Source organism: Diceros bicornis, chromosome 34, assembly GCF_020826845.1.
Source record: "Diceros bicornis minor isolate mBicDic1 chromosome 34, mDicBic1.mat.cur, whole genome shotgun sequence".
NCBI classification, from domain to species: Eukaryota; Metazoa; Chordata; class Mammalia; order Perissodactyla; family Rhinocerotidae; genus Diceros; species Diceros bicornis.
This window is the reverse complement of record NC_080773.1, coordinates 32,846,371-32,865,695: the sequence shown is the minus strand read 5'-3', so window position 1 is coordinate 32,865,695 and position 19,325 is coordinate 32,846,371. Positions and strand designations below refer to the sequence as shown.

Here is a 19,325-nt window from a genome sequence, read left to right as displayed (position 1 = left end):
GATGGAGACTGAGCCCAGCAGGCCAGGGAGGTTCACAGGATGTGGCTAGTGAAGCCCAGCACCAATCGCCATGGGGATTTCACATTGACCTTTTTTACAAGAAAGTTCGCAGCTCTCCCTCCGCCTCTGACCATAGGGTGTAAGGAAAAGACAGGGTCCCTATGACACAACTGATCATATCTGTGGTCTAACCAGATCCTCTGACAATTGTCTGCCTCACTTGAACCTCATTTCTGAGTCAATTTCTAAGTTTTGAAATGTGGACATTATGCCCAGAAAAGGCATGGGGCAGTATACAGAGAAAAAAGCTTAGAATCATTAAAAAAAAGTGTTTAACTTCAGCTCTCCTGTGTACAGCATGCATATGCTTGGATAAACTAATTGGCTTCATCAGAAAGGAATGATAACACTAGCTTCTTTAAATATTTGTTATAATGGTTCAATCAAATGTTATTCTTTAAGCAAAAAATGTTCTATTTCTTACATAAGTATGTTCCTTTAGTCTGTTATAAAGCAGATATTAAATATCAAAATCTTAACTATTTTGATACGTTTTTAACTCAAAATGTGTCCATCATTCTTTTTTTAAAAAGGTCTAAATAATTTTTGAAAATTAAATGTTATGCCAATTCATATTCTGCCTCACATTTTACGAGAAAATCTCCTCCCCCAATCTATCACCTTTTGTTCTTATTTCTTGATGTTGTTGTTGAATATTTTCCATTTCACGTTCTTATTTATGTATGGTAAAATTTACTCATTTGGTGTTCAGTTCTATGAATTTTGATAAATGCACATAGTCGTGTAACCAACACCTCAAACAAAATATAGGACAGTTTCATCCTCATGTAAGTGGTGTCAGTAGTATTTGTCCTTGTGTGTCTGGCTTATTTCACTTAGCAGAGTGTCCTCCGAGTTTATCCCTGTTGTCACAAATGACAGGATTTCCATTCCATTTTTTTCTGTTGCCTTCAATGTTCAGCTTCAAATCCCAGAATTCCCCTTCTCCAGCCAAGCAATATCGACCCATTCTACCTGTCTAGGTAGTCTCTTCCAAAATGTCCTTATAAAATTTTGAGAGAAAACATCATCCCCATGTGTCCATAAAGTCTTGTTCAGAAGCTATGCCAGAGAGGAAAACTAAAGTGAGATATTCACTCTTGATCAAGATGACAGCTTGGACATCAAAATCCCAGGCAGATTCTGATCTAAAATAAGAAACTCTGCTCCTCCTGTGAACAAGACCACCCGTTGGGTTGCTACTGTCTTGTCTTTGCATATTGGGGGTCTCCAATATAGGACTCACCAAGGATAAAGTTGAGTGCTTCTTCTAGCTAACTTCTTGTTTTGCACTGTTTGGAGACCTTAGGTAGACTTATAGGAAAGATGGGTGCAGAGAAAATAGTGGGTGAGGACCCAGGGCCACCCATCAGAATTTTTTTTTTAAAGATTTTTATTTATTTATTTATTTTCCCCCCAAAGCCCCAGTAGATAGTTGTATGTCATAGTTGCACATCCTTCTAGTTGCTGTATGTGGGACGCGGCCTCAGATGGCCTGAGAAGCGGTGTGTCGGTGCGCGCCTGGGATCCGAACCTGGGCCGTCAGCAGCGGAGCGCGCACACTTAAACGCTAAGCCACGGGGCCGGCCCCACCCATCAGAATTTAAATGTTCACCACATGTACAGAGAGTGGACTCAACCCATGCATGCAAGAAACCTGATTATGTAATATGGTTTTTGATCACACTTGGTCTGTGGAAACGTTTAGATACCAGAGCATGTGGTAGCTCCTTTGAAGAAGATGGTGGGGCAAGCTCGTCTGTAGATGAGTAAGATGTCTCTGGACCAAGACAGTGTCTTGTCTCACCTCTCCCACATAATGTATCTTAATTTATTCATCTCTGTCAGCCTAAATTCCAACCACAACATGAATATAAGTTTACGAGTGAATGGATCCTTGGGTCAGGAGAGGGCTAGTTGTCCTTTGGGGAAAAAGTGACCAGGGGCAGAGAAATAGTTCTCCTGGAAGGGTGAGAAAGTTCTGCTACTTCTATCCTCAGAGACACTGAGGTTCTATTTACGTGGCTGGTTGCCTCATAAGATGTTCCTGGGAAATTATTTAGAAAGTTGGGAGGAACATCCCTGGAATTTGAGTCAAGCCCCTGGCACCACCGAGGATGAGGCATGGCCCTCTTTCCATGGCATGGCCCTCATTGGGTCTGGGTCTGGACTTTAGAGAATGGGTATAGCTTCAGTTTCCTTATGGGCTTTCTCTCTTCTTACTATTCTAATAATTTATATATGCATATGATAGTTCTTTATCTCAAGTTCTTTGGGGGTGCTAATTCTTCTATTATATTTTGAGAGTTCTTTGTTTCCTCAGGAGGTTTGTAATTTTTATTGATGATGATTTACATTGAATTTTCCTGTCTATGTGATTCCAATATAGTTCTGTGCACTTGTAGCAATACAGTCATTTGCTGCATAACGATGTTTCGCTCAACCAAGGACCACATATATGACAGTGGTCCCAAAAGATTAGTACCATGTAGCCTAGGTGTGTAGTAGGCTATACCGTCTAGGTTTGTGTAAGTGCACTCTATGATGTTCATACGATGATGAAATCACCCAACAAAGCATTTCTCAGAATGTGCCCCTGTCGTTAAGTGACGCATGACTGTAGTATTGTTTTCCATTTGACTTTTCTGGAGTTCCCAGGGGTTTCAGCAGACTGTAGCCAATTTTACATTAATTTATGGTTTTGTTCCCACATGGGTCACGAACGAAACTCAATCTCACACTCTCATGGAAGATGTCTGTGGTTTTGATTTTTCATAAGTCTGCTTCCAGACTTGCAAACATAAGCAAGTTTTCTTGTCATTTTCTGAGATGGTGATTGGAGCAATTCTAGAGCTGCTTTTCCTAAGAGAGAAATCCTTCCAAAGACTTGGCATTACTCAAGTGTTCTCTTCTCCACAATACTACCTCTTAGTTCAAAATACTTGCATCATGGGGACTTAAGACCAGATCTGTTTTCTCAGAAGGTGCTAAAACCACATCCCCAAGCCTTTAGAGATGACATCCTGTCCAGTATCTGTCTAGTAGGCATGACTTCCGTCCTGAGAAATTTAAACAAAATGGTTTAAAGTTTCCATTTCTAGGAGTGGGTAATTTGCCTTTTTATTTCCTCTTATTTAAAATTTTTCCCAAGTTTTATTGAGGGATAATTGACAAATAAAATTATGTATATTTATATATATGATATATTTGTATATAATTACAGCATGATGATTTATTATATGTATACATTGTAAAATGATTACTACAATCAGGTAAATTAACACATCCATTACTTCCCCTAGTTAGAATTTTTTTTTGTATGTGTGGTAAGAACACTTGAGATCTATTCTTTTAGCAAATTTCAAGTATGTGATACAATATCATTAACTATAGTCACCATCCTGTACATCAGATGCCCAGAACTTTTCAGCTCATAAGTGCAAGTTTGTTCCCTTTGACCAATATCTCCCCATTTCTCCCACTCCCCAGCCTCTACAATCACTATTATACTCTTTGGTTCTATAAGTTCAACATTTTTCAGATTCTACATATAAGTGAGATAATGCAGTATTTGTCTTTCTGTGTCTGGCTTATTTCACTTAGCATAATGAGGCTCATCCAAGTTCATCCGTGTTGTTGTAAATGGCAGGATTTCCTTTTTTGTGGCTGAATAATATTCCATTATATATATAATGTACCACATTTTCTTTATCCATTCGTACATCAATGAACACTTAGATTGTTTCTATATCTTGGTTATTGTGAATAATGCTGCAGTGAACGTAGGGGTGCAGATATCTCTTTGAGATATTGATTTCATTTCCTGTGGATATATACCTAGAACTGGGATGGCTGGATCATATGGTAGTTTTATTTTTAATTTTTTGAGGAATCACCATACTATTCTCTGTAATGGCTTTACCAGTTTATATTCTCACCAACAATGCACAAAGTTTCCCTTTTCTCCACACCCTTGCCAACACTTCTTATCTCTGTCTTTTGGACACTAGTCATCCTAGGGGTGTGAGGTGATATCTCATTGTGGTTTTGATTTGCATTTCTCTGATAATTAGTGAAGTCACGCACCTTTTCATGTACCTGTTGGCCATTTGTATGTCTTCTTTGGAAAAATGTCTGTTCAGGTCCTTTGCCCATTTTTAATTGTGTTATTATTATTATCATTTGCTATTGAGTTATGAGTGCCTTACATATTTTGGATATTATCCCCTTATCAGTTATATGGTTTATAAATATTATCTACCACTCTGTAGGTTGCTTTTTTTTTTTGTAAATACCATTTAAAAAAATTTTTTTGTTTATTGCAGCAACATTGGTTTATAACGTTGTATAAAATTCAGGTGTACATCATTATATTTCTATTTCTCCGTAGATTACATCATGTTCACCACCCAAATACTAATTACAACCCATCACCACACACATGTGCCGAATTATCCCTTTTGCCCTCCTCCCTCCCCCCTTCCCCTCTGGTAACCACCAATCCAATCTCTATCTCTATGTCTTTGTTTATTGTTGTTATTATCTACTACTTAATGAAGGAAATCGTACGGTATTTGACCTTCTCCCTCTGATTTATTTCACTTTGCATAATACCCTCCTTTGTTTGTTTCCTTTGCTGTACAGAAGCTTTTTAGTTTGATGTAGTCCCACTTGTTTAATTTTGCTTTTGTTGCTTGAGCTTTTGGTGTCAGATCCAAAAAACTCATTGACAAGATCAATGCCTAGGAGCATTTGTTTTCTACTAGGAGTTTTAGGGCTTCAGGTCTCACATTTAAGTTGTTAATTCATTTCAAGTTAATTTTTGTGAATGGTGTAAAACAAGGGTCCAATTTAATCCTTATGCAAATATTTTCTCCCAGTCTGTGGCTTGCCTTATAATTCTCTTGGTATTGTCTTTTATAGAGCAGAAGTTTTTGACTTTTATGAAGTCCAGCTTATCAATTATTTCTTTCATGGATTGTGTCTTTGGTGTTGTATCTAAAAAGGTATGACCATACCCAAGGTCATCTATGTTTTCTCCTATGTTATTGTCTAGGAGTTTTATAGTTTTCAATTTACATTTAAGTCTGAGATTCATTTTGAATTAATTTTTGTGAAGGGTTTAAAGTCTGTGTCTTGACTGATTTATTTTTTTGCATGTGGGTGTCCAGTTGTTCCACACCATTTCTTGAAGAGACTATCTTTGCTCCATTGTATTGCCTTTGCTTCTTTGTCAAAAATCAGTTGACATTTATGTGGGTCTATTTCTGGGGTCTCTATTCAGTTCCATTTATCTATTTGTCTGTTCTTTTGCCAATACTATACTGTATTATTGTAGCTTTATAGTAATTCTTGAAGTCGGTATGGAAATGGAGGAGGGCAATGCCCTCCCATGGCATATTAATGATTCTTTCCTCCTCTCTTTTCTGCTTCAGAACTCACCAATGTAGACCTTGGGTGCATGAGGCTGCTCAGAGCAGAACAGTTTACTTCAACAGTGTATGAAGACCTGAAGATAGAATCTTCTTTACAGGTGTGTCTTGCATTAACTAGACTTGATAAATGTTTCCTATTTGGCAAGCACTGTCCTGACTGGTTTGCAATCATTAATTTATTGAATATTCACGATAAACTGATGAAATTGGTAGCATTTATTCCATCAGTTTTCAGATAAGAAACTGAGGTACAAAGATGTTAAATAAATGCCGTGTTTTATCCAGGTAATTAGAGGTGTTGGGTGATCACCTTAGGGGGATATGCCTCTGAACCTGAGTGTCTTCCCTGGACACCACACACTAAGTTGAACCATACCATCCATCTCACTAAGTTTGTCTCTGCTTTCTTATGGAGTCTTCTGTGTCTATTTAGTTCAGCCTAGTTTCCACCTTAAGCTCACACCTGTACTCCTAGAACTATCCCCATATACAGACAGTAAGACATGTTGTGGATAATGGATTTCAAGTCATGACTCAACCAATTAAAAAGTAAGTGACACTGAGGATGTTGCTAATAATTTATTTATTTATTTATTTATTTATTTATTTTTTTGGTGAGGAAGACTGTCCCTAAGCTAACATCTATTACCAATCTTCTTCTTTTTGCTCGAGGAAGATTGTCCCTGATCTAACATCTGTTGCCAATCTTCCTCTTTTTGCTTGAGGAAGACTGGCCCTGAGCTAACATCTGTGCCAATCTTCCCGTATTTTGCACGTGGGAACCTGCCACAGCATGGCTTGATGAGTGGTGTGTAGGTCCTCACCTGGGACTGGAACCTGTGAACACTGGGCCATCTAAGCAGAGCATGCAAGCTTAACCACTATGCCACTGGGCCAATCCCAATTTATTCATTTTTGTGGTACTTGAAGAAAACCTCAACTTCATGGAGATTCAATTTACATACAATACAATTCATCCATTTAAAGTATATCGTTCAGTGGTTTTTAGTATACTTATAGAGTTGCTTGACCATCACCACAATCTAATTTTAGAACTTTTTCAGCATCCCCAAAATAAACCCAATACCCACTAGCAGTTGCTTCCCACTACCCCCTCACCCTTCAGTGAGGCAACCACTCATCTACTTTCAGTCTCTATAGACTTTATTAAAGAAATTTTTACAAATGGTGGAAAAATATACATAACATAAAATTTACCATTTTAACCATTTTAAAAGGTTTTTTTATTGTGGTAAAAAAACCTTGTAACATGAAATTTACCATCTTCACCATTTTCAAGTGTGCAGTTCAGTAATGAGAAGTACACTCATGTTGTTGTGAAGCAAATCTTCAGAACTTTTTTTATCTTGCAAAACTGAAACCCTGTACCCCAAAAGAGGAGTTGTCATTTAATGGATAGAGGTTCATTTTAACCATTTTAAAGTGCGCAGTTCAGTGGCATTAAGTACATTCACGTTGTTGTGTGACCATCATCTGTCTCCACAACTTTTTCATCATCACAAACTGAAACTCTGTATCCATATATTTGTATCATTATCCAAATCATGTCATTTTCTGAGCCTCTTTTGGCTCATGTGAAATGCAGTTTGATTAAAATAAAATTCACAGGGTTACAGTGCGCTCCTGTAAACGAAATGACCAGCATAAAACCTAACATAGAAGAGAAGGTCCCGGAATATAAGCCCTCATTGTCTTTGCCTCTAAGCAAAACCTTATACTTAACCTAGATCAATCCAATATATGAATTATCAAAGGCTAATGCACTCACTATTCAATGCCTGAAATAAAAAGGCAAAGTCAAATTTATTTTTACTATAGTAAGGGATAGTTCTCTTGGCCAGACATGATGTCTCTGAGCAAAGCCTACTGATGATCCTATATCCCATAGGGTTTTGGGGGAAATGTCGATTTTCGGGGGCTCTTGTGGTTTGACATCACCTATAAAAGCATGTTTTTTTGAGGGAGACTATTTTGATTGGTTGTCACTCATAAATGTGTTTAGTGGAGTGAACTCGTTTTTGATTGGCTGATGTTTAGAAGCAAGAGGCTGTCTGATTGGTTGAATCGCCAAGGCATTTTCACTGAGGTGAGTGGTCATTGATGATGGGTTAAAAACCGGTTCTGGTTGCTCCTTGTTTACCGGGGTTACAGGACGATAGAGTCTTTTCCTAGGAGTGCAAGACCTTTTTATTCTCAGAAGCCTGTCTTCAAACGAGGCCCTGCTGTCAACTAAACCATGTATCTGAGGCTAATCTTATCCCTCTCTCGGAATCAAACCCCATTGCATCTCTCTGGTCCAAACCCTGGATCTTATGTAAAGACTCTTATTAGCCCTCCTCTGAAATTGTGGCACTTGCTTGTTGTTTTATCAGGCCCAATCACGAACATTTTCTTCGTCAACTTATTTATTAATAATTTCAATAAATATTTCCAATATTTTATGTTTTCTAGACCTCGTGATGAATACTACAAAAAGACAAATCAATGGACTAAGTAGCTCAAAGTGCGAGATAACCCAAAGGAGATGCTTGTTCCGGCTGTTTTCACAAGTCTATCTACTGTGCTGGGAGGCATGAGACATTTTGAAATGTGTCACAGTTTCATAAGAACAGGAGAGTATTCTTAACAACGGGGAAAGCATGTGTTAATACACAAATTTTGGTGTAGGAAAAACTAGAAGCCCATATGTCATGGAATATGTGGTATGTTGAGCGCACGGTATTAATAATTAATTAATTATTAGTATTAATAATTCATGGAATTCTAAGTGCTAAGGTCTTATATAGGAGGATGTAAATGTATTCAGTTTTGTTGACAAAGTCAAGACAAAACGAAGTTATGGGTCAGAACTTCTACAGAGAAAGGGTGAAAAACAATCAGCAAGGAGAACTGGGAATGCTTTGAATTATTTTTATCACAGTGAGTGAGTCAAGCCAAGACAGTGGTGAGAATTTTATCACTAATGTTCAGGAAGGTGGAGTGCAAATATACCAGATCCATATAAGAAAATACCATTTGATTGGCTTGAAAATGGATCCAAGCTTGTTAGTGCCTCTTTCTTCCTTGTGTTCTCCAAGTAGCGTTGCAGGATGCTGCAAATTTCTACTCATCTACCTTTAGCACCCGGTGTCTGCCTGGTGGCTGTTAGAAGTCAGTCCAGAGGCTCTTAGGGGTTGGTCCAGAGGTTCTGTATGCTGTTTCTGCTTACCCCAGCTCAGTTCAGGCAAGTCTTGCCTGTCTTCTTTGTGAGGAACCTTACAAGTGTGCCAATTTTCAGCCAATATGGCCAAGAGAGCCACAAAGACCATCCCTGCCACGCCCATTCGGATCAAATTCTCCAACGTGTAGTCTTGGTTCATGGTATCTAGAGACATAATTCAAGGAGATGAACAGTCATTGGTCACGTTCTATTCCATTTCAACCCCAGAGCCCTGAAGGGAGATCTCCTTTCCCTATTTGTGGTACGACTTGGACCTCCTCCGCGATGAGGTCATGCATTCATGAGCACCATACTTAGTCTGTAAGCCTGGGTCCAACGGTGAGGAACTGTGGTTCCCAGGAGAGTCTTATAAATGGGAAAGGAAGTGGCTGTGGTGATCTTGTGTTTACTTTTCATTCCCTCCTCATGCGGCGATTTCACTGAATGTCTAATCATATCCCAGCAACACCTCCATATATCCAGAGCCCTACATTCTCTCTTCTACACCTTCTTCAACCCACACAACAATTTGTATTCCTCTCTTATACATGACAAAGGGTACAGCACTGTTGGTATCTGGTAAGTAGGTGGGAAAAAATTTTCAGATGAACTTAGGTAATATTGGCCTCCATTATCATGTGACCTTTCACTTTCACACCTTTGCTGTTCTCTGAAACTTTTAAAAATTTCTTCATTTTTTATGTGGACTGCATGGGCCTCTGTTGGTCTCAAGGATGCTCACAATAAAATACTGTGAAATTACAATGCTCAGAAATCCTAGTAACTCTCTCCTGTTAAAATGCTGAAATCAATTGCAAATGGACTTAAAATTCCTACTTGTGAAATGCAAAATATTTTGAGTTTGAGAAGATAATACGAGAGAATCATCTTGACACTGGAAGAGCAGATTATTTCTAAAACAAGATACTGTGACTATCTACTCTGAAGGAAAAGACTAATAAATTCACTCCTCCTCTATAGTTGCCCAATTGTCCATGCATCATTAACCAAAAAGACCATTCTAGCCGTGACTGTCATATTTGCTTAGCTTGTAGAATGACTAGACAACGTGGACCTAAGAGACGATGTAGTTGCCCTGCTCAGTGATTGGCAGTTGCTTTCCTCGGCTATAACTCTTATTTTCTCCCTCTGAGCAGAGTGATGTACGCAAACAATATAAAAATGGGGCTTGCGATAGATTTTTTTTTCTTTGTGAGGAAGATCAGTCCTGTGCTAACATCTGCCAATCCTCCTCTTTTTTTGCTGAGGAAGACTGGCCCTGGGCTAACATCCGTGCCCATCTTCCTCCACTTTATAAGGGACACCGCCACACCATGGCTTGCCAAGTGGTGTGTCGGTGCGCCCCCAGGATCCGAACCAGCGAACCTCGGGCCGCCGCAGCAGAGCACGCACACTTAACCACTTGTGCCCCGGGCCGGCCTGCAATAGAGCTTTTAAGAGTTCTTCCCACAAGCCGTAAGTTCCTAGCCAGTCACTCAGAATGGATTGTAGTATTGCAGGTTAGTATAAGGATGCCCAGAGGCAACTAAGCATGCGAAAAAGGGAAGAGAGCAAGTCTAAGGTTGTGTCAGCTATCTATTGTCTCAACAGTGCCCCTTAACATGATTCTGAACGTTGGTTTCTGCTTTCTCAATAGACCACACATGTTTTCAAAGGATATTGTCTGGAGAACTTTAGGAGAGGATGTGAAAGTCGAATGTGGTGTAGGATAGAAGTGCTTCTCTCTTCACAGTCCTCTGAGTAATGACTCGCTACTGCCCCATCCTTCTTTCTCAGAGCACCTCTTCAGACTCCTGCTTGATGCCCAGGCCCTGGACAGCCAGCTAGAGCTCCAGAGAGGAAGACATAGGCTGGGCTAGGATGCACATACCTTTGACCACAAGCTTCAGGGCATCACTGGGGGCTGACCACACATAAGGGCTGTCACTGTACCAACCATAGCACCTGTAGTTCCCTGAGAAGCCAGGGCTCACAGGACCCAGGGTGAAGTTGCCCAGGTGTCCCTCACTTTGGTGCTGTGGCAAGGTGGCTCCTCCCTCCTTGACCAGTGAAAATCTATCAAACAAGACGTGTGCTGAACCACATTGGAGGGAAATATTCTTTCCTGGTATCAGTTTAGAGTCCTGGTCAGTGGAGAGGAAGGGTTTGTCATACAAGCCTAAAAGGGAAGAGAGTGAGCTATTAGCAAGGTATTAACAATTATTCTCTTTCCCTTTTATTCCTACCACTCATGTTGGATCCATGCTAAGAGACTGGAAGATACTGATGTTTCCTATTGTAAATGAATGGGAGCTGGGAACAGCCCATTTCACTACCACAGGACCTATACTCTGTCACAAACTGTTGCAGACAGGGCTGAGCAAACAAGTGGCCCATGAGGCTTAGATGAGACACCATCTTCAAGACAGAGATCTGGTCTCTAAAGCCAGAAGAGCCATACAATTCTGTTACCAATGACAACCTGTGGGTTTTCTTTTTCCCATACCACCAAGTAATTCTGCAACACCAGCTGGGTGTCCCACAGTTCAACTCAATTCTGATACTATCTACACTGAGACAGTGTCACATCCCATAGACTAAGGGCTCAGTACCACAACTTCCCCCTACCCACTTTAGAACTCCAATTGCACAACCCCTCCTTTGGTTCAATTAATTTGCTAGAGTGGCTCTCAGAACTCACAGAAACATTTTACTCACTATATTATCAGTTTATTATAAAAGGATATAACTCAGGAACATCTAGATGGAAGAGATGCATAGGGCAAGGTATGGGGAAAGAGCGTGGAGCTTCCATGCCCTCTCCAGGTGCACCACTCTCCCAGCACCTCCACGTGTTCAACAATCCAGAAACTCTCTGAACCCTGTCCTTTTGGGTTTTTATGGAGGCTTCATTACATAGGCATGATTGATTAAATCATTGGCCATTGGTGATTGAACTCAATCTCCAGCCCCTCCCCTCTCCCCAGAGATCAGGGATTGGGACTGAAAATTCCAACCCTCTAATCACATGATTGGCTCCACTGGTAACTAGCCACCATGTTTAGGTGCTTCCCAAAAGTCACCTCATTAACCTATACTCAGGTGTGGTTGAAAGGGGTTTGCTATGATTATCAAGACACCTTTATCACTCTTATTTCTTAGGAAATTCCAAGGGTTTAGGAGCTCTGTGCCAGAAACAGGGACAAAGACCAAACATATATTTCTTACTATAAATCACAATATCACAAGCTGTATGTTGGAGAAAAGGGGGGATGGTATCCAGAAGTTTGAGGAGCTATGTCAGGAGCTGAAGGAGGGGATAATGTGTAAGAAGAATGCCAGCATGCAGAACAACCTGGAAATCCAGGGTGCTCCCTTCTAGAAACACGGAGTCCAGGCCACCCTGAGGACAGAGCTTAAAACTAAGGGCTGGATTCCCGCAGCGGGAGAATAATTCCTCTCTCCTTAAGTACAGGCTGCATATAGTGATTTCCTTCCAATCAGAAAGGATGGGTGGGAGGAAGAGTAAATTTAAGTGAGAAACGTGACAAACAGGATCTCAGAGAGGGGCTTAAGGTCAACATCAACAGTCACATTCATTTGTAGAGTATGTACCCTTGATATGATGTGATTAAAATGGCACTGTGCCTCTATGGTCTCCCTCACAATAATCCATAACACCTGTCTTATCACGAGTGAAACACCTGACAACTTCCAACAGTGGGGGATTCTATAAAACACCTGACCAGTGCTCCTCAAAACAGCCAAGGTTGTCAAAGACAAGGAAATTCTGAGAAACTTCCATGGCCAAGAAGAGCCTAAAGAGACATGACAACTAAATGCAGAGTGGGATGGAATAGATGAAGGACATTAGGTAAAACCTAAGGACATCTAAGTAAACTGTGGACTTTGGCTCATAATAATGTATCAACATCAGTTCATTAACGGTAAGGAATGTACCATACTAGCAGAAGATGTTAACAATAGAGAAAACTGGGTGCCGCATATATGGCAACTCTCTGTTATATCTTCTCAATTTCCCTGTAAATCTGAAACTGTTCTAAAAGTGACATCAATGAAAAAATAAGAAAGAAAAGCCACCTGAGGGATGGAGACCCTGGATGTCTCCTCACCTGTCACCACCAGCTCCAAGGCTACACTATACTCTGACCAGCTGTACTCTTTCTTATATCGGCACTGATAATGCCCTGCAGTGTTTGTATCCATGTGGTTAATGATGAATTCAACCTCCTCCTGAAATCCAAATTTTTCCTCCACCACCTTGTTTGTGGAGTTTCCCAGGATCTCCAGTTGGTACAGGAAAGACCAAGGAGTTCCCCGGCACAGGATCTTCACAGACTCATTCAAGGGAATCACAGAACTGGGCGTGGCAGATATGATAGGAATGGGAAAACATCCTGGAAGAAAATAGAGCCCAGACTCAGAAGGCTTACATGGGGAAACCATACTTCTTTCCTTCCCTATGGGGGGAACACAAATAAGGTGCAAAGAACTTATAATTCCTTCCTTTTTTAAACAGTTTTTTTTGTATTTCATAACTGTGGCAGAATAGAATGTGTTATACAAACATAAAATTTACCATTTTAATCATTTTAAGTGTACATCTCAGTGGCATTAATTGTATTCACAAAATTGTGCAACCATCACCATCAGCTGTTTTCAGAAATTTTCATGACTCCAAACAAAAACCTTCTAACCAGTAAGCAATAACTCCCTACTCTCTTTTTCCTCAGCCCCTGGTAACCTCTAATCTACTTTCCATCTCTATGAATTCACCTATTCTAGGTACCTCACATCAGTGGAATAATACAATATTCGTCTTTCTGTGTATGGCATATTTCACCTAGCATGATGTCCTCAATATTCATCCATGTTGTAGCATGTGTCAGAATATCTTTCCTTTTTATGGCTGAATATTATTCCATTGTATGTATAGACCACATTTTGTTTATCCATTCATATCAATGGATATTTGGGTTGTTTCTACCTTTTGGCTATTGTGAATAATGTTGCTATGAACATCGGTGTACAAATATGTGTTTGAGTCTCTGCTTTCAATTCCTTCAGTCATATATGTAGGAGCAGAATTGCTGGATCATATGTTTAGCTTTTGAGGAACTGAAGGGCTCTTTGAGGAACTGAATTCCTTCCTTTTTATGTGTTTATTTATTTTTTATTGAGGTGAAATTCACATAACATAAAATTAACCATTTTTAAAGTGTACAATCCAGTGGCATTTAGCACATTCACAATGTTGTGCAACCACCACCTCTATCTAGTTCCATTTTCATCACCCCCAAAGAAGACCCCATATACATCAAGCAGTCACTTCCATTCTACCCTCTTCACAGCCCCTGGGAACTTATAGTCTGGCATGAAGTTTTCTTGCCATGGCAATCTTCTCAACATGCAATCCTGGTCTTCACTCTACAGTGAGGTTCTGAAGCTTGGAGAAACCATGCCAATTGCTCAAGACCACAAACTGAAGAGTGGTCAGACCTGGTTTGGAAACTAGGAATGTCTCATTTAGATTCTGCACTTTCTTCTCTGCAGATGAGGAGAGCTCTCTATCCTGAAGCAGTTAGAGAATGCAATGTGAGGGACAGCTAACACAAGTGGCTGGTGAACATGATGATTAGTTCTGTGAGAGAGGTCCAGAGGCTGGGACTTGGAAACTACATAGCTCCAGGAGTGAGATTTAGGACAGAAAGGGATTTGGGAAGGTATTGGGGTATAAGAGGGTGCCGGTTAGCTTCTTGGCACCAATCCATTCATGCTCAGTGGCTGTGAGCAAGTAATTTTGCATTTTGAAGACTTCTGCTTTCAGCTTTAACCCTGATACAGTGTGTAAAGGAGCTGGGGAGATATAGGGAACACTTACCTTCCTGTGCCTGAATTTCCTTGCCTGGACAGAGTACTGTAAGAGAGAGATTAATGAAAAAGCAATTCTCCAGTTTCCAATCTCTATTATAGGAAACCGGAGGGAGGGACACTCAAAACCTGCTGGTTCCCTTTGTCAAGGTCCATCATCATTTTAGACCTGATACTGATGTGCTCAACTGCAGCTCTGTGCAGGGGATAAGAAGGGAGTTTGCCATCCCCACAAGGATTGTTGTCAAGCAAGACAAACCCTGCTGGATTTCCTTATATTCAATATCGTTCACTCACCAATACATCCATGCATTTGTTGTTCCAAAACACATAAAGAGATGCCTCCATTGACCCAAGCACATTGTTTATCTACTATCATGACCTAAACCAGTGGTTCTCAACTTGGGGCAATTTTGCCTCCCAGGCAACAATTTGGCAATGTCTGGAGACATTTTTAGTTGTCACAACTGGGGTGGGAGGTACTATTGGCATCTAGTGGGCAGAGGCCAGGGATGCTGCTAAACATCTTACAATGCACAGGGCAGCCCCAGAACAGAGGATTATCCGGTCCCAAATGTCAATAGTGCTGAGTTCAAGAAACCTTACCTGAACAGACCTGGTCAATACCTTTAGGGGGATGATGATATGGGAAATGTGAGATTCTAATTAAAAAATACACAAATATACAATTGTAGATCATGACATACGGCCTGCAGTATAAAGACGTAGAACTCGGAGATCTGATAACAGACATGAGGGTTCAGCTGATATATAAGGCTGTGTAGGAATTGCCTAGGTGATGTGGATAGGCAGGTTTGGGGCATTTCAGGTAGAAAGGACAATGAGAGGGCCTGCCCGGTGGTGTGGCAGTTAAGTTTGCAGGCTCCGCTTCAGCTGCCTGGGGTTCACAGGTTTGGATCTCAGGTGTGGGCCTATGCACCGCTTGTTTAGCCATGCTATGGCAGCATCCCATATAAAGTAGAGGAAGATGGGCATGGATGTTAGCCCAGGGCCAATCTTCCTCAGCACAAAAGAGGAGAATTGGCAACAGATGTCAGCTCTGGGCTAATCTCCCTCAAAAGAAAAAAAAAAAAAAGAAAGAAAGGACAATGAGAAAAGACCCTGAATTAATGAAGCAGAACAAGTGGAAGGAGAAACTAAATTAAGGTCAGCGTGGATGAAGAGCAGAGACTCAGAGGGAGAGTGGAAGATGCGCTGGAGGAGTAGACACAAGCCAGGGTGGGCAGGGGTTGAGAGGCCTGGGCAAGTAGCTAGGTTTATCTAAAGATAGACTACTGAGGAGTTTTAAGAGGGAGATAAACATATTTGCATTTTAAAGACAGAGACAATCCAGGCTACAGTCTTTAGAAGGAGCTGGAAGGGAGAAGACGTGGACGGATATGGTGTCACACCCATTAGGAGGCCAAGCAGTAGTTGGAATGACAGAATATACAGTAGTAATTTAGTAGTGCTTACTGCTTTGTACTGTAGTTAGTACAGAAGAATACACAGATCCTACAACAGCTAAGACGGTGTCCCTTTAAATGGAGCAAAGTGGATAGATTGGGGAGAACTAGGTTGTGAAAGCAAGTAGATGCGACATATGGAAGGATTTGGGCAATCAAAGATGGCTCCTGACTTCCTCATCCCTGTAGTTGTGAACATTCAGTAAAACACACATCTCTGATGGACAGACAGCCTAACAGAAGCGAAAAGAAGAAATCCAGGTCTGAACATGATGAATTTGAGGGGTCTGGAGATATAAAGTGAAACAGAAATTATGCAAGGGGAACATAGCAGAGACAATTAGAATGGAGAATAAGATTGGAATTCATCTTGGCTTTAGACCATCCTTTCATCCCTTCTATCCCAGAGCTGCCAGGAGGGTATTGGGTGACTGGGGAGATTGAGGGGAACACTTACCTTCCCGTGCCTGAATCTTCTGGCTCAGACAGAGCACTGGAAGAGAGAGATTCATGAAAAAGCAATCCTCCAGTGTCCAGTCTCTATTATAAATCACTCTAAGTAATAACACCTAGGGTGTCATTTTTTCTTCCACAGTGAACATAGCTTTAAGGCTCATCTTTTAATTTTAGCTTGTAGATTCTAGCTCCTAAGACTTTTATCAACAGGAAACATAATACATCCAGGAAACATAATACATCCCCAGACAGGATCGCATGGGTTGAATGAGCCCCCCAGGGTCAACTTGACAACCTGACAACTGAGTCCCACAAGCTAGCTTGGACTTGGGTAGAGACAGTTACAGATATCTGGGCAAAAACCATATCTCCATTAAGGAGGTTGGAATCTCCTTGGCAGCCACTAAAATCACCAAATCCTCATGTTAAGAGGGGCCTTGACTATTTTTGGATTCCCCCAGCTTCCCCTCTAACCTGCTAGCATTTCAGGACTCACTGAGACAGAGGAGGGTGATGTCTCTGGAGGTCATGATTCTGACACAGCCTCAGCCCAGTTAGCGTCTTGTTGGTGCACATTAGCAGGATGACAGATTCTCATAAGACACTAAGATCCACAGGAAGTATGAGGTCAGAGCCCCTCGTCAGAGAATTTCTACATCTATTCCTGCACAATAAATGGTTTCTTCCTGAAGAACTTAGTTCTGGGTAGGTCTTGGATAGGGTCCAAGAGGAGACCAAACTTCCTGTTTATGTTTCACATCAGAAGTGAATGTTTTCATCAACCAATGTCCTATGGGGCTCAAATCCTTCATTGGACCAGATCCCACATCCAAATGGAAGGGGCTGGGACAGAATATAAGATGAGTGCGATACAGACAGAGATTTTTCTTCACTAAACCATCAGTCAAAAACCATGTGGTCTTGCCTGTTATGGGCCCACATGTTCTCTCTGGAATTCACGGACCTAACTCCTTCATATCCACTTGGACTTGATCAGGCAAGCGGTATACATTTATACTGGGGATTAGCTCAATGCCAGGATGTACAGGCATTTTCTCAGGAGCTTTCATCATGTCTAAGGAAAGAAACTCCTATATCTACATCTGTATCTATCATCTGTAAATATATCTATCTATATTTATATCAATATAATGGATCTTATATTCTGTCCCAGGCCCTTCCATTTGGATGGATGGAGAGAATATAGGTTAGATAGATAGATAGATGGATAGATAGATAGATAGATAGCTAGATAGCTAGATAGATAGATAGATAGATAATTTGGTTATAGACTCCTGGCTATTACTCTTTCTTCAAATATGGGAAGTCAGATATTTCAAATCAAACTCTATATTGACTATCTCATTTTAATCACGAAACATCACTCTTTTTTCCAGCTTCACTGAGATATAATCAACAAATAACATTGTGTAAGTTTAAAGTATATAACGTGTTGATCTGATACATTTATATATTGCAAAATGATTATCACTGTAGCCTTGGCTAACACCTTCATCACCTCCCATATTTACCATTTCTTTTTTGTAGTGAGAACATGGAAGATCTACTCTCTTAGCAACTTCTAAGCATAGAATACAGTACCGTTAATTATACTCACCATGTTGTACATTAGGTCCCCAGAACTTACTCATATTATAACAGGAAGTTTGTGCCCTTTGATCAATATCTCCCCATTTCCCCCACTCTCCAGCCCCCTGTAACCTTGCCTTCTAACACACCAAGTATTTTGAAGTCCTGAGCCTGTCTCATTTTTTGGAAGGCAAATAGCATCAACTATTTCATTTTGTGCAAATTTAAGTTTTGTCTTTTTTCATCAATTTCCATATATATACTTTCAGTCACCCTGAAATTCGGTGATGTAGATTGCATAAAATTGCCCACATCCCAATTTTCTTTCTTGTGGTTTATGCTTCTTTCTTTCTTTGTTCTCATTTGAATGAAGCTTGAGTGGAGGGAAAAATGATGGATGTGTTCTTAGCTGGGTATTTAAAATGAGTAGAGGAGTAATGGGAAAATTCATGGATTCTAGAGGCAGAATGACCTGATTAAAAATACTATTGTTATTGCTTAAAAACTAAGTGGCTTTCTAGGGGGGAGGGGACATTAATTGGTTGACTTTCAGGAACTGGTTTGAGCCACATTTATTAACGAGCAGGGACTACATTGTGTTAAGTCACCACAACCTTTGGGGTGAGTTTTTTTGTTTTTAATTACTTCCTCTTGTGGAAGAGGAATGTTAAAGTGTACTAGAATCTTTCCCACATCTTTCTTTGCTCCTTATTTCAAATCTATTTTGCCCCATTAATTTCAATTGCATTAGATTCTGTTCTGTCCTGAGTCCAGATAAATAAAGGTGAGACCCTAAGTATAGGCCCAGACTTAGGGATGGATTTCTAGGCTCAGCCCCAAGCTATAGTCCAAGAGTTAGCAAACCTTTTCTGTAAAGGGCCAAAGAATAAACAACATAGTCTTTGAAGGCCATAGAATCTCTGTCACAGCTAATCAACTTTACCATTGCAGCGTGAAAGTGGCCATTGATAATAAGTACATGAATGAACATGACAATATTCCAATAACAATACATAGGGGGTCAGATCTGGCCTGTAGGCTGTAGATTGCTGGCCCCATGCTCTAAAGCCCATCTTATTGGACTTATTTGTATTAAGAGATTAGGGGATCTGCTAATAATAACAGCTATTCTCTGTTATTGTCTTTGAATGAACACTGGTCCCCCCATAGTCTCATGGAAAGAAGTGACTGTAGTCTTGGTAAGTG

General features: G+C 40.5%; 1 protein-coding gene across 1 annotated transcript; it reads right to left on the bottom strand.

Moving 5' to 3' along the window:
• Positions 1-8,632: 8,632 nt before the first annotated feature.
• FCAR (Fc alpha receptor) lies at positions 8,633-17,059 on the bottom strand. The gene is made up of 5 exons (XM_058530775.1): positions 17,026-17,059; positions 16,531-16,566; positions 12,849-13,133; positions 10,607-10,894; positions 8,633-8,880 (listed from the first exon to the last, which is right to left on the bottom strand). The coding sequence occupies exons 1-5, from the start codon at positions 17,057-17,059 to the stop codon at positions 8,633-8,635; spliced, it is 891 nt and encodes a 296-aa protein (XP_058386758.1).
• Between the last annotated feature and the right edge of the window lie 2,266 nt (positions 17,060-19,325).

Excerpts from the sequence above, each read along its gene's own strand:
- FCAR (XM_058530775.1), bottom strand. The coding sequence starts at position 17,059 with ATGACCTCCAGAGACATCACCCTCCTCTGTCTCA. Across the intron at positions 16,567-17,025 it reads CATCACCCTCCTCTGTCTCA|TGCTCTGTCTGAGCCAGAAG; the intron begins GTGAGTCCTGAA and ends TCTCTCTTCCAG. Across the intron at positions 8,881-10,606 it reads CCTGAAGCTTGTGGTCAAAG|ATACCATGAACCAAGACTAC; the intron begins GTATGTGCATCC and ends TTATGTCTCTAG.